General features: G+C 41.3%; 3 protein-coding genes across 4 annotated transcripts in view; 1 reads left to right on the top strand and 2 right to left on the bottom strand.

Annotated features, from left to right (window-relative positions):
* Positions 1–5,664, bottom strand: part of foxj3 (forkhead box J3) — a 105,187-nt gene extending 99,523 nt beyond the window's left edge. For both annotated transcript variants that reach the window (XM_080783280.1, XM_080783279.1), the window contains exon 1: positions 5,144–5,664. The gene's annotated coding sequence lies outside the window, so the exon portion shown is untranslated. The remainder of the gene's footprint in view (positions 1–5,143) is intronic.
* A 3,922-nt stretch (positions 5,665–9,586) lies between these two features.
* Positions 9,587–11,503, top strand: LOC308325072 (phosphopantothenate--cysteine ligase-like). Its single transcript, XM_080777477.1, has 4 exons — positions 9,587–9,676; positions 10,368–10,907; positions 10,998–11,101; positions 11,178–11,503. Exons 2-4 carry the CDS (start codon positions 10,370–10,372, stop codon positions 11,499–11,501), a joined length of 966 nt encoding a protein of 321 aa, XP_080633603.1. The 5' UTR covers positions 9,587–9,676; positions 10,368–10,369; the 3' UTR covers positions 11,502–11,503.
* A 583-nt stretch (positions 11,504–12,086) lies between these two features.
* On the bottom strand, positions 12,087–17,842 carry utp3 (UTP3 small subunit processome component). Its single transcript, XM_080777464.1, has 16 exons — positions 17,678–17,842; positions 17,167–17,254; positions 16,824–16,883; positions 16,669–16,725; positions 15,891–16,026; positions 15,730–15,798; positions 15,508–15,629; positions 15,141–15,296; positions 14,871–14,942; positions 14,721–14,761; positions 14,539–14,635; positions 13,615–13,743; positions 13,242–13,384; positions 13,096–13,153; positions 12,665–12,772; positions 12,087–12,224 (listed from the first exon to the last, which is right to left on the bottom strand). The coding sequence occupies exons 1-16, from the start codon at positions 17,692–17,694 to the stop codon at positions 12,135–12,137; spliced, it is 1,443 nt and encodes a 480-aa protein (XP_080633590.1). The 5' UTR covers positions 17,695–17,842; the 3' UTR covers positions 12,087–12,134.
* Positions 17,843–18,654: the final 812 nt, after the last annotated feature.

The following is an 18,654-nucleotide window of genomic DNA, read 5'->3' on the forward strand; positions in this document are numbered from 1 at the left end:
CCAGCATTGGTAGCTAGTTTCTCTGTAGAAAAAGACCCTAATGATTAGTCAGCCCGAGGAAAATAAATGGCAAGAACACAGTTAAACATTTCCTAGATAAATCGTGTTAGACCAAATGCATCAATAATACTGTCCAGCCGTCCGGGAGCTAGCTGAATTAAACATCACATGCTTCCTTCATGGGGCCGCGATGTCCATGGCTAATTCCTACCCATGGATTGCGAATGCATCCTATAAAAGGCGAGTTTACAGACAGACACATTCAACAACAACACGTCGGAGGAGAAGGGGTGTGGGAGACGCAAGACAACACAAGGAGAACTATGATACTAGGCAGTGTATCGCTGGATGAATAAAAAATGAAAGTGTGGCGCTTCAGTAAATTCATTCTCTCCATCCTTCGAGGAGGGTGGGGTGGGTGGGTGGGGGTGGAGGGGAGGCTTGTTTGAAAAACTCTGAACCAGTGCTGCATTCCCACATTGCAGCGAGGGTCTCTTTAAAAATGCATTAATTTATAGCAAGAAATAGATTAAAGCGCCCAGCTGCACAAAACTCAAAATTTGGCTCCTCCTGAATAACATTAATGATAAGCCCATGGGGGTTTTGCCTCAAGAAAGAGTGCAAGCTTTTTTTCCCACCTTAAATCACCTTGAGAATAATTTATTTCCAATCGTTACTGAAATAAAGCATTTCTAATTGTCATTTTTAATTACGCTTTCCTTTGGATGCAAAACAGCTGAAAAAAAAAACCCTAATTAAAATCCATCCAAGGATCTGCCATTTCCCATGATGCCATGCCAATGTCATTCAATTCACCATTGGATATTTCAGCTTACAGAGCCTCTGTGACAGCTGCTTCAGGCTCCCCCCAAAAAACGCCTAGAACTGCAGTTACCGTAATTGCTCTGGCCAGCACTAAATGAGGTTCACTTAAGTGCAATTATCCCCCTCTGATCTCTCACATAGAGACTTCTTTACCATGGAGAAGTGGGCTCGCACAATATGACTGCAAACAAGATTCAAATTGGAATCAGGGAGGCATTTCCAGGAGATGAATGGCTTCATACCTCATCTGCATTCTAGTGATGCACAGCGTTGCTAATGAAGACTGAGCTAGTCCCTTCTCACCGCAGCAGCTTCCAAGAGAGCAAACTTCACACAGGATTAAAGCAGAGTACAGGGAGAGATTTCTAACAAAACCCATCCAGTTGTTTGGCCTCAGATAGTTTAGAGGCTGGCTTGTCTTCAACACTGTATGCTGCTGTACAGATGAGCCTGTGTTTGCTCATGCAAGACGAGAAACTTACTGAACGAATTCACCAACACTGAAAATAGCCAATCGACAACGTCACAATGCGTCACAACAATGCAATGTGAGCTTGTAGATCGGCTATATTCTTTTTTTGGGAAGACTTTTCTTTTTTAAACATTTTTTATTACCAGCTGCTGTGTAAGCACAGCTGGTCAATGTTCTCTCTGCAGTGCTTTCACGCCCACTTGCTGTAGTTGAGACCTATGTTTCTCATTGGCTGTACTGACAGACAACCTATCGTCCTGATTGGCTGCCTCGTCTCTAGGCAACCACACACTTTTTGCCTCTAGCCGACCTCTCAGTCATGGGATATAAGGCATCATTGATGACAATGATATCATGAATTCTTGTTTATAATTTATAAAATAGGGACACCAGTGTTGTCAGACTGTAATAAAATAATAATAATAATAAATCCATCTATCATCAATTAAATCACAAAGATATACTGCCCATATGAAAAACCACTGTATACCAATCACATAATTAAATGGGCTTGTAGCCTTTGGGCTAAGATGAGGTGAACTCTAATAGGGGTTGCAGGAGAGTGTACCCTTTTGGGAGCTGTCCAACTACACAGGATGTCGGTGATGGGCTTTCATGTTGCCACAGGCTCAACTACCACCAGGAGTCTGATAACTGTCTCACGGACGGCCATTTGAATAATCACTTCAACAAGGGGAGAAATTAAAAAGCCTCTCAGTGAGACGGGGCTAGGCACTGGCCCACCGCTGAATTCTAAATTAGATGCTGGTGTACGAGAGGTAGAGAGGAGACCTGCCCTTAATTTGCGAGACTATGCCGATTTGGAGACCCTTGACATCTCTCCAAATTAGCCATACACCTGGTCATTATTCTATCAAATGATACAGCGCCATCACCCTTAGGCTTAACATCATTTGTGACAGAAAGACACTGGTGAATCGTAGCTAAGAGTAACCTACATTCTTCACAAAGCTTGCCAAATGACAAAAGTGATTTCATTTCAAACACTGCAACAGCTGCCACATCAAAATTGCATGAGCTGGATAACAGCTCAACTTTATCAATGCAAGGTGATGCCATCAGTCAGCGGCTGTATCCAACGTAAAGGCTTTTGTATGCTCTCGCTCCGGCTCCACGAGCACGTACATGTGTGCATGAATGCAATCGCAAAGTAAAGACCTTGGAGAGGCAGTTGTAGGCTGTAGCACCATTGAGCCGTAGGGCCTTTGAAAGAACACTGCAGGGCTACGACCATCCTTGAAGAGAAGCTCCAGAGTCTAGAGCCTAGTATCACTTCTTCACATCCAGGCATGGAAATTGTTAGAGTGAGGACAAACAGATGCTTGGTCTTTTTCACTTCCTTCACTGCCATTTAGTCTGTTCCAATCTTTGTCTGCTCATCACCTTGAAGCTGTTTTAAACTAAAGAAAAAGACCAATACGATGTTACAGACTGTTTTGTGAGAACAATAACAACAGTAACTTATGAGGAATTATCACGTTAGCAAGTGTCTTAGTAACTAACTGGTCTGTGCAATTATATCTTCAAGGGTCAAGGAGAGAGCAGCTGCTTAAAGAGCACAAAGTCCAGCCTTTATGACCTGTTCATTTGCCTAATTACATAGAGAAATGAAGACCCACACAGCGTACAAATCAGCAGTAGATGACAGACACACTGGTGCAATAGGCAGCACATTTTATAATGTGATGGGTTGGATTAATTGGCTGCACTCTGTGACTACTTTCTACTAGCAGCAGGCAGCTACCCAAGAAAAAAGAACGTTCTGGATGTTTATTATGCCAGTAGTAACATTTCATCATACAATGGCATGGTAGCACATACCTACTGCTACTGTAGGCCAACTGTCAAACTCAGGTGTATAAAGAAAGAAAGCAGGTCGTATAAGACTAGATGATTCATAGAGTCAGGAAGTGAAATTAGATTTATAGATAAGGAATGGGCATGGTAACATAACAGCAAAATACTCAATTAAAGCTGCACCTCCGTTCTACCCCAGATTTGGAGCGAGTCTCTTGCCCAAGTGCTGAAATTCAAGTGTTTACCACTGACTGAGCTAATGCCTGCCTGCTTGATCTGGGGAGAATTTTAATTTTGCATGTGTCCAACCAGAAACAGGATTGTGTCAAAGGTTGTGTCAGAGCAGGAAGATCAAATATAATCAACCCAATTGTATAAATTGAAATGTATTAACATAATCTACTACCATACCGACTGGACACGAAGATTACATACTGTAATAGAGCTTTAAGTGTAGCTTTAAGTACAGTCATATAATAAAACGTATTAGACAGTAGACATTTCAGGGAATCAGAAAATGTAACAACTGAAGGACAAATTGAATGTACACGCTCACAACCATTGCGATGTGACACGTACATTGGCTCCGTCCTTCTGAAATATTTTGAACAGGGATTGAGTTGAACAGAACACTGCTGGTAGAGTGAAATCTAAACTTTAACATGCTTCAGGCAGCAAGGCTGCATGCACAGAAAGACTAGATCCAGACAGCAGGCTATACAGGTCTGCTATTTAAAGAATGGGTGATTAAGACGCAAACTAGGTCTGACCTTTTAATGTGGGTGCTGACTAAGATAATGGCAATTTTAATTTGTTAGTCGAAGCATAAAGTCTACCAGTGAAAGGAGGGCATTCCGCAGGAAGAAATTTATAATATTTTGTGGTTAGCTATACAGTAGGTATAAACTCATCTAGAAGCCAAACCAGCTATAACCTGAATTTCCTTGAAAGAAGAGGCTTATGCTTAAATAGCCTATTTCAAACAATATCCATCCAAGATGATATAAACCATTAATGTCCTTGCCCAAATTCTGGGCACAAGCTGTGTGTGTGTGTGTGTGTGTGTGTGTGTACACTGTATTGGGTTAAATGACTACGTGCATATACACAGAATTGTGAAATGCGAAAATAGGACAGCAACTAGAGGCATGCCCTGAGACCGTCTTGTGCACAGGACCCCAATTGTACTATACTGTAGATGTTGATCACTAACACAAACAGAAGCAGCTACAGTACATTAGAAATTCAAATTATTGTGGTACTATACATTTGACTAAAACAAGTCTACACTTGTTGAATATCCAACAACGTGAAAAAAGGGAGAGGAAAAAAAAGAACTATGGCTAACATCCTCATCAGACGGTAAATGGCAGGGACTAAGAGAATGTTATTAGCTCTCTGACTGACAATAATATTGCACTGACAGACAACCAAACGCATTCCAACAGCTGATGACCAAATACCATCACAGCAGGTCGACAGAGGAGACGAGAGGCGTGTTATGGAGCTCAATTTATATATATAAATATATGAATTTACAATTATACACTCCATCGCACGATCGCTCGTCGATAAGAACAGATCTTAATAGATCTGCTCTTGTCGGCGAGCGACGCCACCGCGGACTAAACGAGGCTTTACAACACAGTAGTAGTAGGTCGCTTTAACACAGCAGCAGACAGCAGTACATTCCCTTTAACGCGGTCGTAGATCCCATGTTTGGTCAGTGACAAGACACACAGCGTCGTTTTAAAAGCATTGATTCAACACACACAAGTTAGCAGGCTGCTAAAGTCAGATAGGCTAGCTGTCAAAGTTGCTCTGTCAGTTGTCACCGTGTTCGTGCGCGCGTGTATGTTTGCGCTCGCGTCGCGTGTGTGTGTGTGTGTGTGTGTGTGTGTGTGTGTGTGTGTTAGCAGCGAGGCTAGCGCCACCACAGCTGTCAACTTGGGGGAGAGTTATTATTATAGCAGCAGCAGTGGGAAAAAGCAACCTTTTGAACGATGCTGAACGTGTCAGAATACTAACCGCCAAGAAAAATGACTCGTCGCCCAAGGGCTGTCCCCGTATGCCCCTTCTCCACTTCACGACGAACGGGCCTGTTCACGGAGCCTGATCCCCAGAACTTCAGTGCGGCTCACTTCCCCATGAAAGTCGTCCATTTCACGGGCCCTAGTTCAACTTCCATTCCCGTGTTCTTCGCTCACTTACTCTGGGTGAAGGCTGGTGTGTGTGTGTTGTGTGTTGCGTGTGTGTGTGTGTGTGTGTGTGTGTGTGTGTGTGTGTGTGTGTGTGTGTGTGTGTGTGTGTGTGTGTGTGTGTCGCTGTCTGTCTTAATCCAGCAGGGGAGTTTCTTCTTTTTGGAACAAGGACTTCTTCCACCTCTTCTTCTCCAGCTAGAAGTGTGTTTCCCTTTCCCCCCCTAGCTGTGTGTGTTCTTGACGGTTGTCCTATGTGGAGCCGTGTTGTAACCCTCTTCGCCGGTGAACCAGAGACCGTGGCGTCCCTTCACTCTCTCTCTCTCCCTCTCCCTCTCTCTCTCTCTACTTCTCCGCCTTTTCCCGTTCGCCCTCTCTCTCTCTCTCTCTCTCTCTCTCTCTAGACAGCCCAGCCAACATCCGGGGACTCCCTGCTATTTGGTACACACATAGGGTACTTTTTGGCCTTGAATTTCGGCCAAAACCATCAAGCAGATCTTCCTTAAATGTTTTCACAAGACAAACCAGGTTCATGGATCGATTATGGACCGAGCCCATATAGGCCGGTGACCAGAGGCCCTAGTTAACTTACAAAAGTCAAAGGTTCAGAATTCAGATACGTGAGCCACTCAGCCTATGCTGTCTGGAACAGAACTAAGGTCTAAGTTTCTAACTAACGTAGCTGACAAGTAAAGCCTACTTTTAGATGTTATAAAAATAACATCTAAAATAAAAAAATCAAATAAACATAATGCAAATTCAGTGATTCTCGACCCCAATTTACACTGTAAAATCACCAGTGTTCATTTAGTGTTAATTTAACTCTAAGAGTGTACAGATGGAACTGGTCTCGGACAGGAACAAACTGCAGGTTGAAAAGGCCCTCAGCTCTGAACTCTGTAGAATCTGCACCTGGCTCGCTGATAACCAACTATCTTTACACCTGGGAAAAACTGAATCCATTCTTTTTGGATCAAATAGTAATCTCAGCAAGGCAGATGGCTTCTTAATTGGTTAGAGTGGGTGACAATATTATCACACGAAAAGATGAAATTACCTACCTAGGTTCCATCCTGGATATACAGGATCTCCTCACTGGTCAACAAAAACACCTTGAAGACCCATACATTATCTGGATTTTCGTGGTGAGGTGACCACCGAACAACAACATTACGACACTAGCCGCGGTGAAGAAAGAGCAAAGCACCGCCACCGCCCTTCTCTCTGTTTTTACTCACCATGCACCACTCAACGTTATTTCACCTCACCACCGAATATCCAGACTATGTAAGAGCCTTAACAGTGGCCCTCACAAGGTTCCTTCGACTATGCATGCACCTCTTGGTACCACAGCACCTCAAAAGCCCTTAAAACAAGGCTCCAGACTTCCCAAAACAAACTGGTCAGGCTACTACTGGGCCTCACTCCCGAATCCACACTTTGACAGGCTGGAATGGCTTAGGGTTGACGACAGAGTACAGCATCTTGCAATGGGTCTGGTCCACAAGATTCGATACATCACCACCAAGATACCCATGTACCTGTCTAAATACTTCCTTAATGTCAATGAAGTCCACACCCACAACACCAGAGGGAGTTAAACAAAACCATGTGCAACCCAGATTCGGCACAAACAAGGGACTAAATTAATTTAGCTCCTAATCCTATGCCACAGAAATGTGGAACGCCCTACCAACTGTCATTAAGACATGTGAATCCCTTGACTCCTTCAAAACCGCTCTCAAAGGGCACCTAAGGACGACTGCTATTCGAAACTGCCCCATCCACCCCTTTTCCCCTATTTGTACGTCTCTAAATGTTATGATGAATTGAAAACGGTGGACCCTCTTGTAAACAAGTGTAATGCTTTATGGTGTCGTCCACTCACAGTTAACAGTTTTTGTATTGAGTTGTGCTTGAAATGTAGGCTACTGTAAAATTCTGCAAACTGTTAATAAATACTTCAATCAATCAATGAAAAACCAAGTCGACCCAAGATCACCCCCTGGAACCCCGTTGATCACCCTCAAAGATTCCAGGGCCAGCCATGTGCCTCCATGAATCTGTGCTGTCCCTGCCTAAATTCACCAGTTCTCAAAACTTAAGCTTACCATTAGGTCACAGAGTCCACATAACTCTCAGGGTCCATTTGGTTCCTAAATAACAATTATTTAGCTGGAGACCCCCTGGCATTCCACAAATGTTATGACTTGAATTGAATATATAACAGAGTAGTTTCCATGGCATTTCAAGCCAAGTAAGGCCTCATGCAAGTTTGAACACTGCCTCTAAGGCACACCTTAGTGTGTAGTGTGCTGTTATGGTGTACCTCCTTTAGTTATTTCTATGTTATTATATTTATTTTAGTCATTTTGTGTTGTCATCATCAAGCACATGTCAGATGTGCCTTAAGAATTTAAACTGGTCAAATAAGTACCTTATGTATCTGGCCGGAACTACTTTCAGAAGAACTATAAACATTTCAGCACGCTGCAGACACATAAACTAGTGCTTGAGCAGCTTGAGCAGAGTATGATGAGTCTGTTCTGTTGTACTTGTGCAACAAAGGCAACGCTAAAATATGTGTATGTATGTGTATATATATATATATATATATATATATATATATATATATACATTAGTTTAAAACTGTAGAGAGATTCAACTCCTATTGGGGGTAGAACAGGAAAATTGATTGATTGATTTGATTGATTGATTGATTGATTGATGGATTTACATTTTTATTCAGTTTGTAGAATGTGTAGGCTACAGTTCAAAAGAAAGTACAGGTCAATAAAGAAAATGCTACTGTGAGGAAAAGCACTAAGACTTGTTTACATACATTGTGCAGCTTTACAAATGTTGTTCTACCGGTATATTGCTGTCCACAGACACCAAATAACCTCCAAACCCGATTTCCAATGAAAACAATCTAAACGTTGTTGATCAACACCAATGGCAATAACTATCTCACCCCATCAAAAATTGCCTTTTTTAACCATCTAAGAATAATTGCACATTCCAAACAATTACTTAGCTAGTTATTAATAGCTGTTTCACAATTTCAGCATCGATAGCAGGCTAACCTTGTCATGAAATTCTTGCTTCAAGGTTGAACTGACAACCTTGATACATAATGCCAATATTGTTTATAGAGTGCTAATAATCGTGTTCAGAAACTGCTGTAGTCTGCTGCTGTCGTGTGTTCAGTGGTGCAACAGCGCCTCTCTTGAGCCGATGATGTTTGGAAGAAATATAAACATTCTAAAAACGAATCAACTGACATATCTATCTATCAAGTTATACAGGTATGTGTAGTAGATCTGCCCCATCCACGGTTTCTGTTTGTAAATATTGTACAATATAAATCATATATTTATTATATTTGTTATGTGTTATTTACATAAATTAAAACAATAGCCTATACTCAAATGTATAATTCACCTAGATAAATCAATTATTCACAGTTTACTATTTAACACGTCCAATAAAATCTAATTACAAGCTGAGAGAAATGTTGAACTATCTGAAATGATCTGACTATTTAGGCCACGCCACAATGTTTAAATTGTGCATGCAAATTGCAATAATCTGTCTTCCCTATAAAAGTTTTGGACTAACCTGAGAATAATTATAAATTAAGAAATAGACAGGAATATGTTAGATAGACTCCCTCACTCCCCACAGGGTAAGAATTCAATTTAAAGATATATAGTTCACTATAGCTGGAAAGAATGAATGTTTAATCACATTTGATGATGCAAAAGTTTGTTGTCCTGACATGTATGGCCTACTTGTGTGCAAGGCGCAAATTGGCACCTTGTTTTTATTTTCTGTGTTTTCTTTGTTGTTTGTCCTAGGTATATTTTACCTGAATTGTCTCATTTGTCTGTATCTTATTTCTTCTACAAAAAAGGTAGCCTGGAAAACCAGGGATTGGGCATTTTTACAGTATATAGTCCGAAATCCTTATCTCACACAAAGTAACCAGTTTAACTACCAGAGCAGATTTGTACTACACCGTTTCGCCTTTCAAATATCCTTGGCATCAGTCAAATCCAGATCCATACTCGTAACACGGCGCTGATCTTCCACGACATTGGGCGGCGCTGTCGATCTTACAAGCGCCTTTATGCCGACCGAAGAAGAACAGTAAGGAAGTGTGGAAGTTGTCAACCTATGTTGTCAACAGAGGGTGACTTCTTTTAGCGTGCTGACGTGTGGCTGACGTTCCCAGAGAAAGGTAGGTAAATCCTTAAAATAAAATGTTTTCTAAGGAAGTGTGGAAGTTGTCAACCTATGTTGTCAACAGAGGGTGACTTCTTTTAGCGTGCTGACGTGTGGCTGACGTTCCCAGAGAAAGGTAGGTAAATCCTTAAAATAAAATGTTTTCCTCGTTAGTGAAATTAATTAACCACACACTTAAAATTCCACTTACTGTGTTTTGTAAATATCCAGCCTTGGATCAAGACAAGCTCTGGTGCATAGCTCGCCTCTAATGCCTTAGACCAGAGCTAGATCGAGACTACCGGTATCTGACATAGATATGAAAAATGTCAAAATCGATAAAATACATTATGACAGTCTGACTCGTGGTCCCAGCCTAGTAAATATCTAGCTCTGATCCATAGCTCTAATGCTTTTGCATTAGAGATATGGACCAGAGCTAGTAAATATCCAAGTTTGTTCAGCATTTGTTAATTACATGTTCTATTTACTGGGAAGGAAAACTGGGAAATAATACAGGGGATTAGAGAATCTCTCTGGAATCGACTACTCTAGATCACTGGTTTCTCTGTGTACAAATAGAGTTAAATTAACATTAAGGATTGTACAGTGTAGATTAGGATGTTGAAAAAATGTGTGCACTATACAGATCCATTTATCTAAAATGTGTGCACTATACAGATCCATTTATCCATTTATCCATTTTATGGATACAGATCCATTTATCTAAGAAACAGTGGTCACTGTGTCTAGTAACTTATACAGTACCTTTCCTTGCGTTTTGAGTAACCTGGTTAAAGGGGGTCTAATAATAACTCATTTTCTAGGTATGGCAGAACACGGAGAAGCCAACATTGATGGGAAGCTGGCTGAGGAGTTTGCAGTTCCCTCTCATGCTGAAGACGTCAAGAAGCAGATGAGTGCTTTTGCAGAGCGACATGGGGCCGCTGGTCGCAGGGTGGTCCTCATCACGTCAGGAGGGACCAAAGTTCCCCTGGAGTCCCGTACCGTTCGCTTCCTTGATAACTTCAGCAGTGGAAGGCGTGGAGCTTCCTCGGCAGAGTACTTCCTAGACGCTGGCTATGCTGTGATCTTCCTACACAGGCACCGGTCCCTTTATCCGTACACACGCTTGTACTCTGGCATTAACATACTAGACACTCTACAGGTACAGCATGAAGATGGAGCATCATCCAGCAGCTGTGGTCAAGTGGTGGTCAACCAGCAGGCACTTCCCAACATCGCCAAAGTCCTGAAGCGTTACCAGGAGGTGAAAGAAGAGGGGTTTCTTCTGCCCATCGAATTCAGCACCCTGTCAGAATACCTGCACCTGCTCAAAGCAGCAGCACAGGCTCTCAGCACAACAGGTACTTTAGGTTGGTTGGTATGGATGCTGCATGTTGTCTTTGTCTAGTCTAAATTGCCCTGAACACTACACATCTCTTTACTCTTTTTAGGCTCCAGGGCCATGTTTTACTTGGCTGCAGCTGTGTCAGATTTCTACATCCCAGCATCTGACATGCCTGAACATAAAATCCAGTCTTCTAATGGACCTCTTCAGGTGAGTTAAAATAGACCTTATCTTATGTTATCGTCCAATTTAATCTGATTTTCACACCTTTGTTCTCCATCCACAGATCAGCATGAAAATGGTTCCTAAAATGCTGTCCCCACTGGTGAAGGACTGGGCACCACAGGCATTCGTCATTTCCTTTAAGCTGGAGACGGATACGTCCATCCTGCTGGACAAGGCTCGAAGGGCTCTAGACACCTACAGACACCAGGCAGTGGTGGCCAACGTACTGGATACCAGGCGGGGTTATGTGGTGGTGGTGACCCCAGACACGCAGGCTGAGCTGATCCTCACAGATGAGGATGTGAATAAAGGGGTCGAGATAGAGGATAAGATTGTCTGCAACCTGACTGCCGCACACAGCCAATTCATTACCAAAGATGACTGACTATTGAAATACTAGTTGTGTGCAAGTTAATGACTTGGCTAGCTTGTCTGTAGGCCTGTAATATTCATGCTTGCTTGTTCTACTGGGGAATAGCCTAGGGCTGTCAATGACTAAAGAAATCCTTGGTTGACTTAGTTATTTAATCAACATATCTGTAAAATTGTATTTGCTGCATACAATCCTGCATAGACCAGTCTTTTCAGGCAGGTGACGTTGAGATTATGCTTATCGGTATTTCACAATGGCTAATTGCTATTGAAAGTAAGACTTTTAAAGGAGTCTAATTTACAAGAGATGTACAAACAATCAACTATGCTCTGTAAAACATGGTTTAGCTTTATCTTGCTTCAAAGCCAAGAAAATATGTATTACTACACATATTGCCTTCCTCCTTTTATAATTATTAAATTCAAAGTAACTCTTGAAGGTATAAATATCATGTTTGAGAAGTTTGTTTATATTACATCAAATCAATTCAGTAAAATAGAAATACAGCACTCATGTCCAAGCAATAATGACCCGAATAATTCAATGACAGTTTACATAACAGTTGCCCGGTAGTGTATCACGATTGACAAGTCGGCTCCCATGGCAGCTGCTTTGTTTTTCATCTGGCACCACGGTCTGGGGGTGTTACTTGAGTTTGACACTCTTCTTGACTCCTGCACGGATACCAGACAGTTCTCCACTGTATCTAGTGTCCTCCTTACGAACATCACGGACCTGGCAAATATGAACAGTTAAAACGTATTTAGTTTGAAGATGTCAACATGCTTATACTATTGCTCATGTGCAGTGATCCGCCAGATCGGGTTAATTAACAACGGTACTGAACACCAAGTAGTGTAGAAATTCACCTATGACATGCCTAAAATGGTTAATGCCTTTAACCAGGTATGGTTTTAACTTAAACTTCTGAAATGTGATTCAATACTACTACTACAAATGGCCTCAGGGATAATGCTTTTAATGTTCACCATTAACCACTTGAACACTAGTTCAAGTAGTTAGGCATCTACAAGCTCAACAGTGTTAAGTGCTGTGAGTTTGTAACGCTATTTTCGGCCAAAATATGTGGTATAGAGGGGGGAAAGGAGGGGACCCTGGTCAATGAAATATATAGGCTTTAATGATAACATCTTCCAAACATGCAGATTACTAACCTGGCCCTTTCTGCGAATAATAGCCCGTCTGTACTTCTCTCTGTGTTTGACCCTGGGATTACGGTCAATCTTCTTCCTCTTTGGTGTGAGTCCTTTGTTCTTGGCCATCTGTGGAAAACGGTGAGTGCATAATCATACTACTTGTTTAAAAGCAGGAAAAGTTAAAATGTGGAAAGTGACAATTGAATGTACTTTACGATCTGATGCTTTGTACATAATCATGATCTTAAGACTGTAATGAGAGATATACTGTAATAAAACACAATGTACAAGAAAGAGGGAGTTCTGTGAAAAACAATATTTTCATCGTGGCTACGTGTGTGCGACCTTTTTCAATTTTTTACTTATTTACTGCCTTAGGCCAGCACCTCACAAACACTGGTGTGCACCCTTTCCTGTTTTGTTTAACAATTGCTGTGATGGTACTGTACCTCATATGTGATAGCTCTCTTTGCGTCCATGCCCTCAGTCGCTCCAGCCTCTTCCAATCTGAAACGAGTACAAACGGTATTAGAGACCTTATCCAGCCTGTCCCAGCTCTACTCCTCGGAAGACTCTTAAAACAAATCACACTCACTCTTCAGCCTCTGGGTCAGCGTTTTTCTTCCTCTTCTTTAGTTTCAACCTCTCCTCCACTCCTTGGTAGAAGCGCAGGGCTGCTTCGTCATCCAGGTCAGAGTCGGACTCTCCTTCAACGTCTGCCTCGGCCTCTGCAGACACCTGGTGTTGATATGTCATTGTTGTTCATGAAAATAAAAGGCTAGGGTACATTCTGTGTAATTATTTAAAGTGCTGTGTTTTACTCTAAAGCCATTTCTAAATTACCATCTCATAGGTCTAGTGATTTGCCAATTTTAAATCTAGCCTGTCCCAGAGTGTCTGATAAATGCCTATCATATACAATGGGTCACCACTAACAACCTAACTGAAGAACAAGTGGAACTTCTCACCTTCACCTTCTTACTGGAGACTTCAGCCTGCTCACCAGGCAGCATAGGTGTCTTTTCCTTACGTTCTGATAGCAGCTTACAAAGCTGTGGTGCAAGTCGAGAATCTACTACACTAAGTTCATTGATCAGCTGCAAGAAGGAAAATGCACACATTTCAATCAACTATGGGGGTTACGTTTGGTAGTGCTGCTATCTGCCATACAGAAGAACAGCAACACGTTTAGTTCACATAACTGATGATCCACCGTACCACATTAACCCTGGTTTCCCCATTTTGGTCATGTCGCTATAAGTCAACATTTTATATATTTATTTTGGAGTGGTGCAGCCATGTGCAATGTGTGTGAAGTTGAACAGCAATGTGTGTCTGTCCCTATGTATGTCTATCTGTTTAGAGTACCAACAGGTGGCGCTGTTGAGCTTCACACTGCACAGGTGCACGATGGGAAGCTGACTTTTTAGTGTTAGTGTAACACCAGCACAGAGCACAGTGCAGTACAGACTACGGTTTAGCACAGGTGCATGAAGAGGCAGTACTATACAGACTACATAGCCAATAGTCCGGCGACAACCAATAGCTTTAAGATCTGTTTTATTGTGTCACGTGACCCAGTATACATTAGGGTTGCATTCGCAAGTACACTCAAAAGAGCACTCTCTGGTTATTGGGAAATTCGGTGTCGCCGTTTCAATATCCAGAGCACTGTGCTCTAGGTGCCCAAAAGCCACACACTGACCGCCCAGAGTCATATTGCCCATAATAATGTAATGTTTGTAACACATAGCCAAATATTTTCCAAAAACTTTCAATTAATTCCAAACCTTTACCAGGGCTTGCTAAACAGTATATTTCAAAATATTTCCAGGAATCTCATGACCTTGGGAACCCTGTCAGAAGTTTCCAACCAAAAATATATCACTTACGTTTCTGTAAGTGAGCAGTCTTTCTATCACAGGGTGGTTATGTGCTGGAATTCTCTTTGCTTTCAGGACCAAGTAGAAGCTGATGTTTGTGCAGTAACTGTACGGAAACAATGATTAGTTCACAGTCAGTAAATTACTAACAAACACTTGTCGTGTTACGCGACAACTTAATTTACACTTACTTCAGATAGAGTTGATGCTTAGTCTTCAGGTAATCAGCCCCCTTTAGTAAAACAAGTGCATAATTACAGATAAGTGACCTAGTTTGGATACATTCTCTATCTCCATCAGTAGTAAATTAACAGTTGAAAATGTTGTTAAAATAGTCTCACTTTTCCTGGAGGAATTTGTCCAGCTTTGATCATCTCAACGAGGGGCTGAAGCTCATCCTTAATTTCTGTAAGCTGCAAACAACGCATTAGCAGTGTTTCATGTGAATGTATGGAAACTAGAATAGCAGCTGTAACATTGTTTTTTAATTCAAACCCGTTGTTCTATTATGCAAACAACTTTTGGCTAATTGTCTAATGTGTGTGTGTGTGTGTGTGTGTGTGTGTGTGTGTGTGTGTGTGTGTGCGTGTGTGTGTGTGTGCGCTTTTTACCTTTGTCTTGAAGTCACGGATGAGCTCCAGCAGCTCTGGCGATTCCTTCTTCAAAAGTTTCATCTTTTCTTTCTGGGACATCTGTTTCAGGTCCTTCACAATCCTTTCCTCCTTTTCCACAACCTTCTCATCATCTTTCTCTTCCACAGCAAATTCCTAAACATACATAAATACATATATATACAAACATACATATTTAATAACAGCTAAACCCATCTGTCTCAAAGATTAAGAGAAAGCAATGTAGACACGACTGAAGCTTTATACCGGGGTGTGGGTGTGTGTGTGTGTGTGTGTGTGTAATTAATATATATATTATTATTTATATATTTTTTACATTCATGGTAGAAAGAGTTATGAGGAATACCTGAAAAAGGTTTAGATCATAGTCTTCCTCACTCAGATTGGCAGCCAAACGGTTCTGAATGTTCTTAGCTTCCTCTTCTTCCTCTTGATCCTCAGCTTCAATCTCCTGTCGTGTCTTCCCTTCTGCAATGATAAGTACGAGTTTCAAAGCCTGCATTAGAAACACAACAGCAGCAGATTAACTGTTGTATAAATAATGTGAATTAAAGCGTGAGATGCTTACTAGTGGCCATGTATTCAGAGTCGTAGAAGGTCTTCTTGCGTTTTCCCCATGCCATATCGTTAGGGAGATCTAGGGAACACAACAGAATTAGCCAAGCTGGTGATAAAAGTGCTTGTCAGTTGTCAAGAACTTGAATTTCAGCATTTTACTATTTTCATTACCATCATCCTCCTTCCCCTCCAGGTCACTCTCCATATCGGTCCCTTCTTCCTCATCACCTTCCTCTTCAGCTTCTTCTTCGCCACCATCTTCCTCTTCCTCATCTGACTCAGAATCATCCAGGGCCATTACTTCCTCCTGTGAAATGAAACAGAACTTGAGCTGGATCTTGGAACAACAGAACAGGGAAAACAGTCTGACACGACCAAACCATGAAGCACTCCAATGATTTCACTGAATCATTTAGGGCTGGGCGATAAATTGCATAAATTGTATTCATTCTATTTCATGTTTCCGCAGTGTGTAAAAAAAGAATCACAGGAACAATTAGTGGTTTGGTTATGGCCTATTCTGCCTTGCTCTTTTTTATATTGTGTAGAGCAGGGGTTCCCAAACTGTGGTGTGCGAACACCCTCTAAGCCGGGGGTACGTGACATGAAAAGGGTAATGGTGGTTTTATGGTGTTATTTAACACAAACGGCAAAATCCTGTAAAACACTGTTGTAAGGAGATGTATAGAGCAGCTGTGGGAGTACATTCTGTGATTATTTGCCATAATCATATTAAAAAAATTATCATTTTCGGCCAAATACAATTATACAACGAGACTGAGCGTTTGGGGTGCGTCAGCTAGGTCAGGAGGTAACGGGGTGCACGGCCAAAAAGGTTTGGGGACCGCTGGTGTAGAGGAACAAAACATTGTGAATAGTTCAGTTAAGATTTTTGTGTTTTGTTTTTAGATTCAAATGTATTATAATCCGATTGTGTGTATTCACTCACCTCATCATCAACATCTTCCTGGTCGCTGTCCACATGCACACCACGGGCCAGGAGGCTCTATGATTTAGTTTAAAAAAAAGAAAAAACGTTCATGACCATATATTATATGACTGACCCCACTGTACTGAACAATCCATGGGAATTGCTGAACTTACTGCAATCTTTGCATCGTGAAATTCATCAATCTTGTCCTTTGTGTATAGCACGGAAGATGTCTGGTATGGAGAAACGAGACAACAACGCATGTTTAAATAATACTGATTTATGACTATGCTGCTGCTGGCAGAGAGGCGAATAGTATAGAGTCAACCCTTAACAGCGGTTTAGTATGAAATGACACGCATACTACAATGTCGTGTCACAATGTCATTGTCCACGGTCTCAAAACGTGCATTCTTGCACGTCTTTCCATCATTGACAATTTGACATGCTAATGATAATGTAACTGTACAGTGTACATGCATATACTGGTGAATCTGATGCGCTGCACCGCCTCACCTTATCTGGGACAGGCATGTCCTTGTAGGCTCGAGGATCATCTTCGTCATATTTCTCTTTCTCGTAAGTCTTTTTAATTTTCTTTAACCTGAAAGTTTATGCATTTAAGTGTTAACTTTTCTTTTACTTAATATTTGTAGCTACACATCTGCACATGGCAACACGCGCAATGACGCTCAATACAAAGACTGTGAGTGTGAGTGGACGACCCAATAAAGCATTACACTTGTCTTGTTTACAAGAGGGTCCACCTTGTTCAATTCAAAACATTTAAAGACGTACAAATAGACACTTCTATATAGCCAAAGAACAGAACAGGAATTCATCATAATGCTAATATCAGATACTTTCCTTTTATAATAAGATTCGCTTTAAAGTGGACGTTTTAACAGTTTTATCTGATAAGGTTATAGTTTGTTTTTTTAGATACATTATGTGCTGTGCTGTTAGCTGAAACAGTAACTAAATCTAAACAATCGCTGTTTGTAGTGTTGTTTTCTTATATTCTTACCTTATTTGCCGAGGCATGATGGCAATAATTTATTCCGCTACCAGATGATAATAAAGACCGTTTTATATTCGACAGTTAACTTAATCAAAAATGAAACAAGTATTCAAAACACAAACATATTTCACAAGCAAGGCTCCATGTGCTTCCCCTTCCGCCTTCCGGGATGTCTTCTTCTTCTTCTTCGTTCTAACCGGATACCGTCCGTATGGATGTGTGTAGTGTACGCCCTCTAACTGTGTGTGTGTGTGTGTGTGTGTGTGTGTGTGTGTGTGTGTGTGTGTGTGTGTGTGTGTGTGTGTGTGTGTGTGTGTGTGTGTGTGTGTGTGTGTGTGTGTTTGTTAGGTTAAGTTTAGGGTTCTTGTTTTGATTGATTGATTGATTGATTGATTGATTGAAATATTTATTAACAGTTTGCAGAATTACAGTACTATAAATTAGATCAAGGCTCTATTGCTGATTACTTAGGTTAGGAACCCCGCAGTGGTGTCCGATTAGAATTTAAACCAGGATGCTTCGACTTCTCCCTGAAGCCGACCGACCCTTAATTGTTATATATTCCCAGAGTATGCTTGTCACGATGACTAAGCCAGTTGGATCTATCCATATGGTCCTACCACACCTCCACATCTATCTGATATCAGCACTAGGTCGGCTCGGGCCAAATATAGGGATTGTCATACTAGACATAAGACATGTCATATGTCATATAGGTTAGCCCAACGTCCTAGTTGGATATCCCCATATATGGGGACTAAATATCCAATGAGCAACTACTCAGATCCAACAACATGACTGGAAGTGAGAGTCTTCGTTACAGTACATTTCAAGCACAACTCAATACAAAGACTGTTAACTGTGAGTGGACGACCCAATAAAGCATCACACTTGTTTACAAGAGGGTCCACCTTGTTCAATTCATCAAAACATTTAGAGACGTACAAGACACTTCTATAGCCAAAGAACAGAACAGGAATTCA

The sequence above is a fragment of the Protomyctophum bolini genome (genome assembly GCF_963924005.1).
Source record: "Protomyctophum bolini genome assembly, chromosome: 2".
Classification (NCBI taxonomy): Eukaryota; Metazoa; Chordata; class Actinopteri; order Myctophiformes; family Myctophidae; genus Protomyctophum; species Protomyctophum bolini.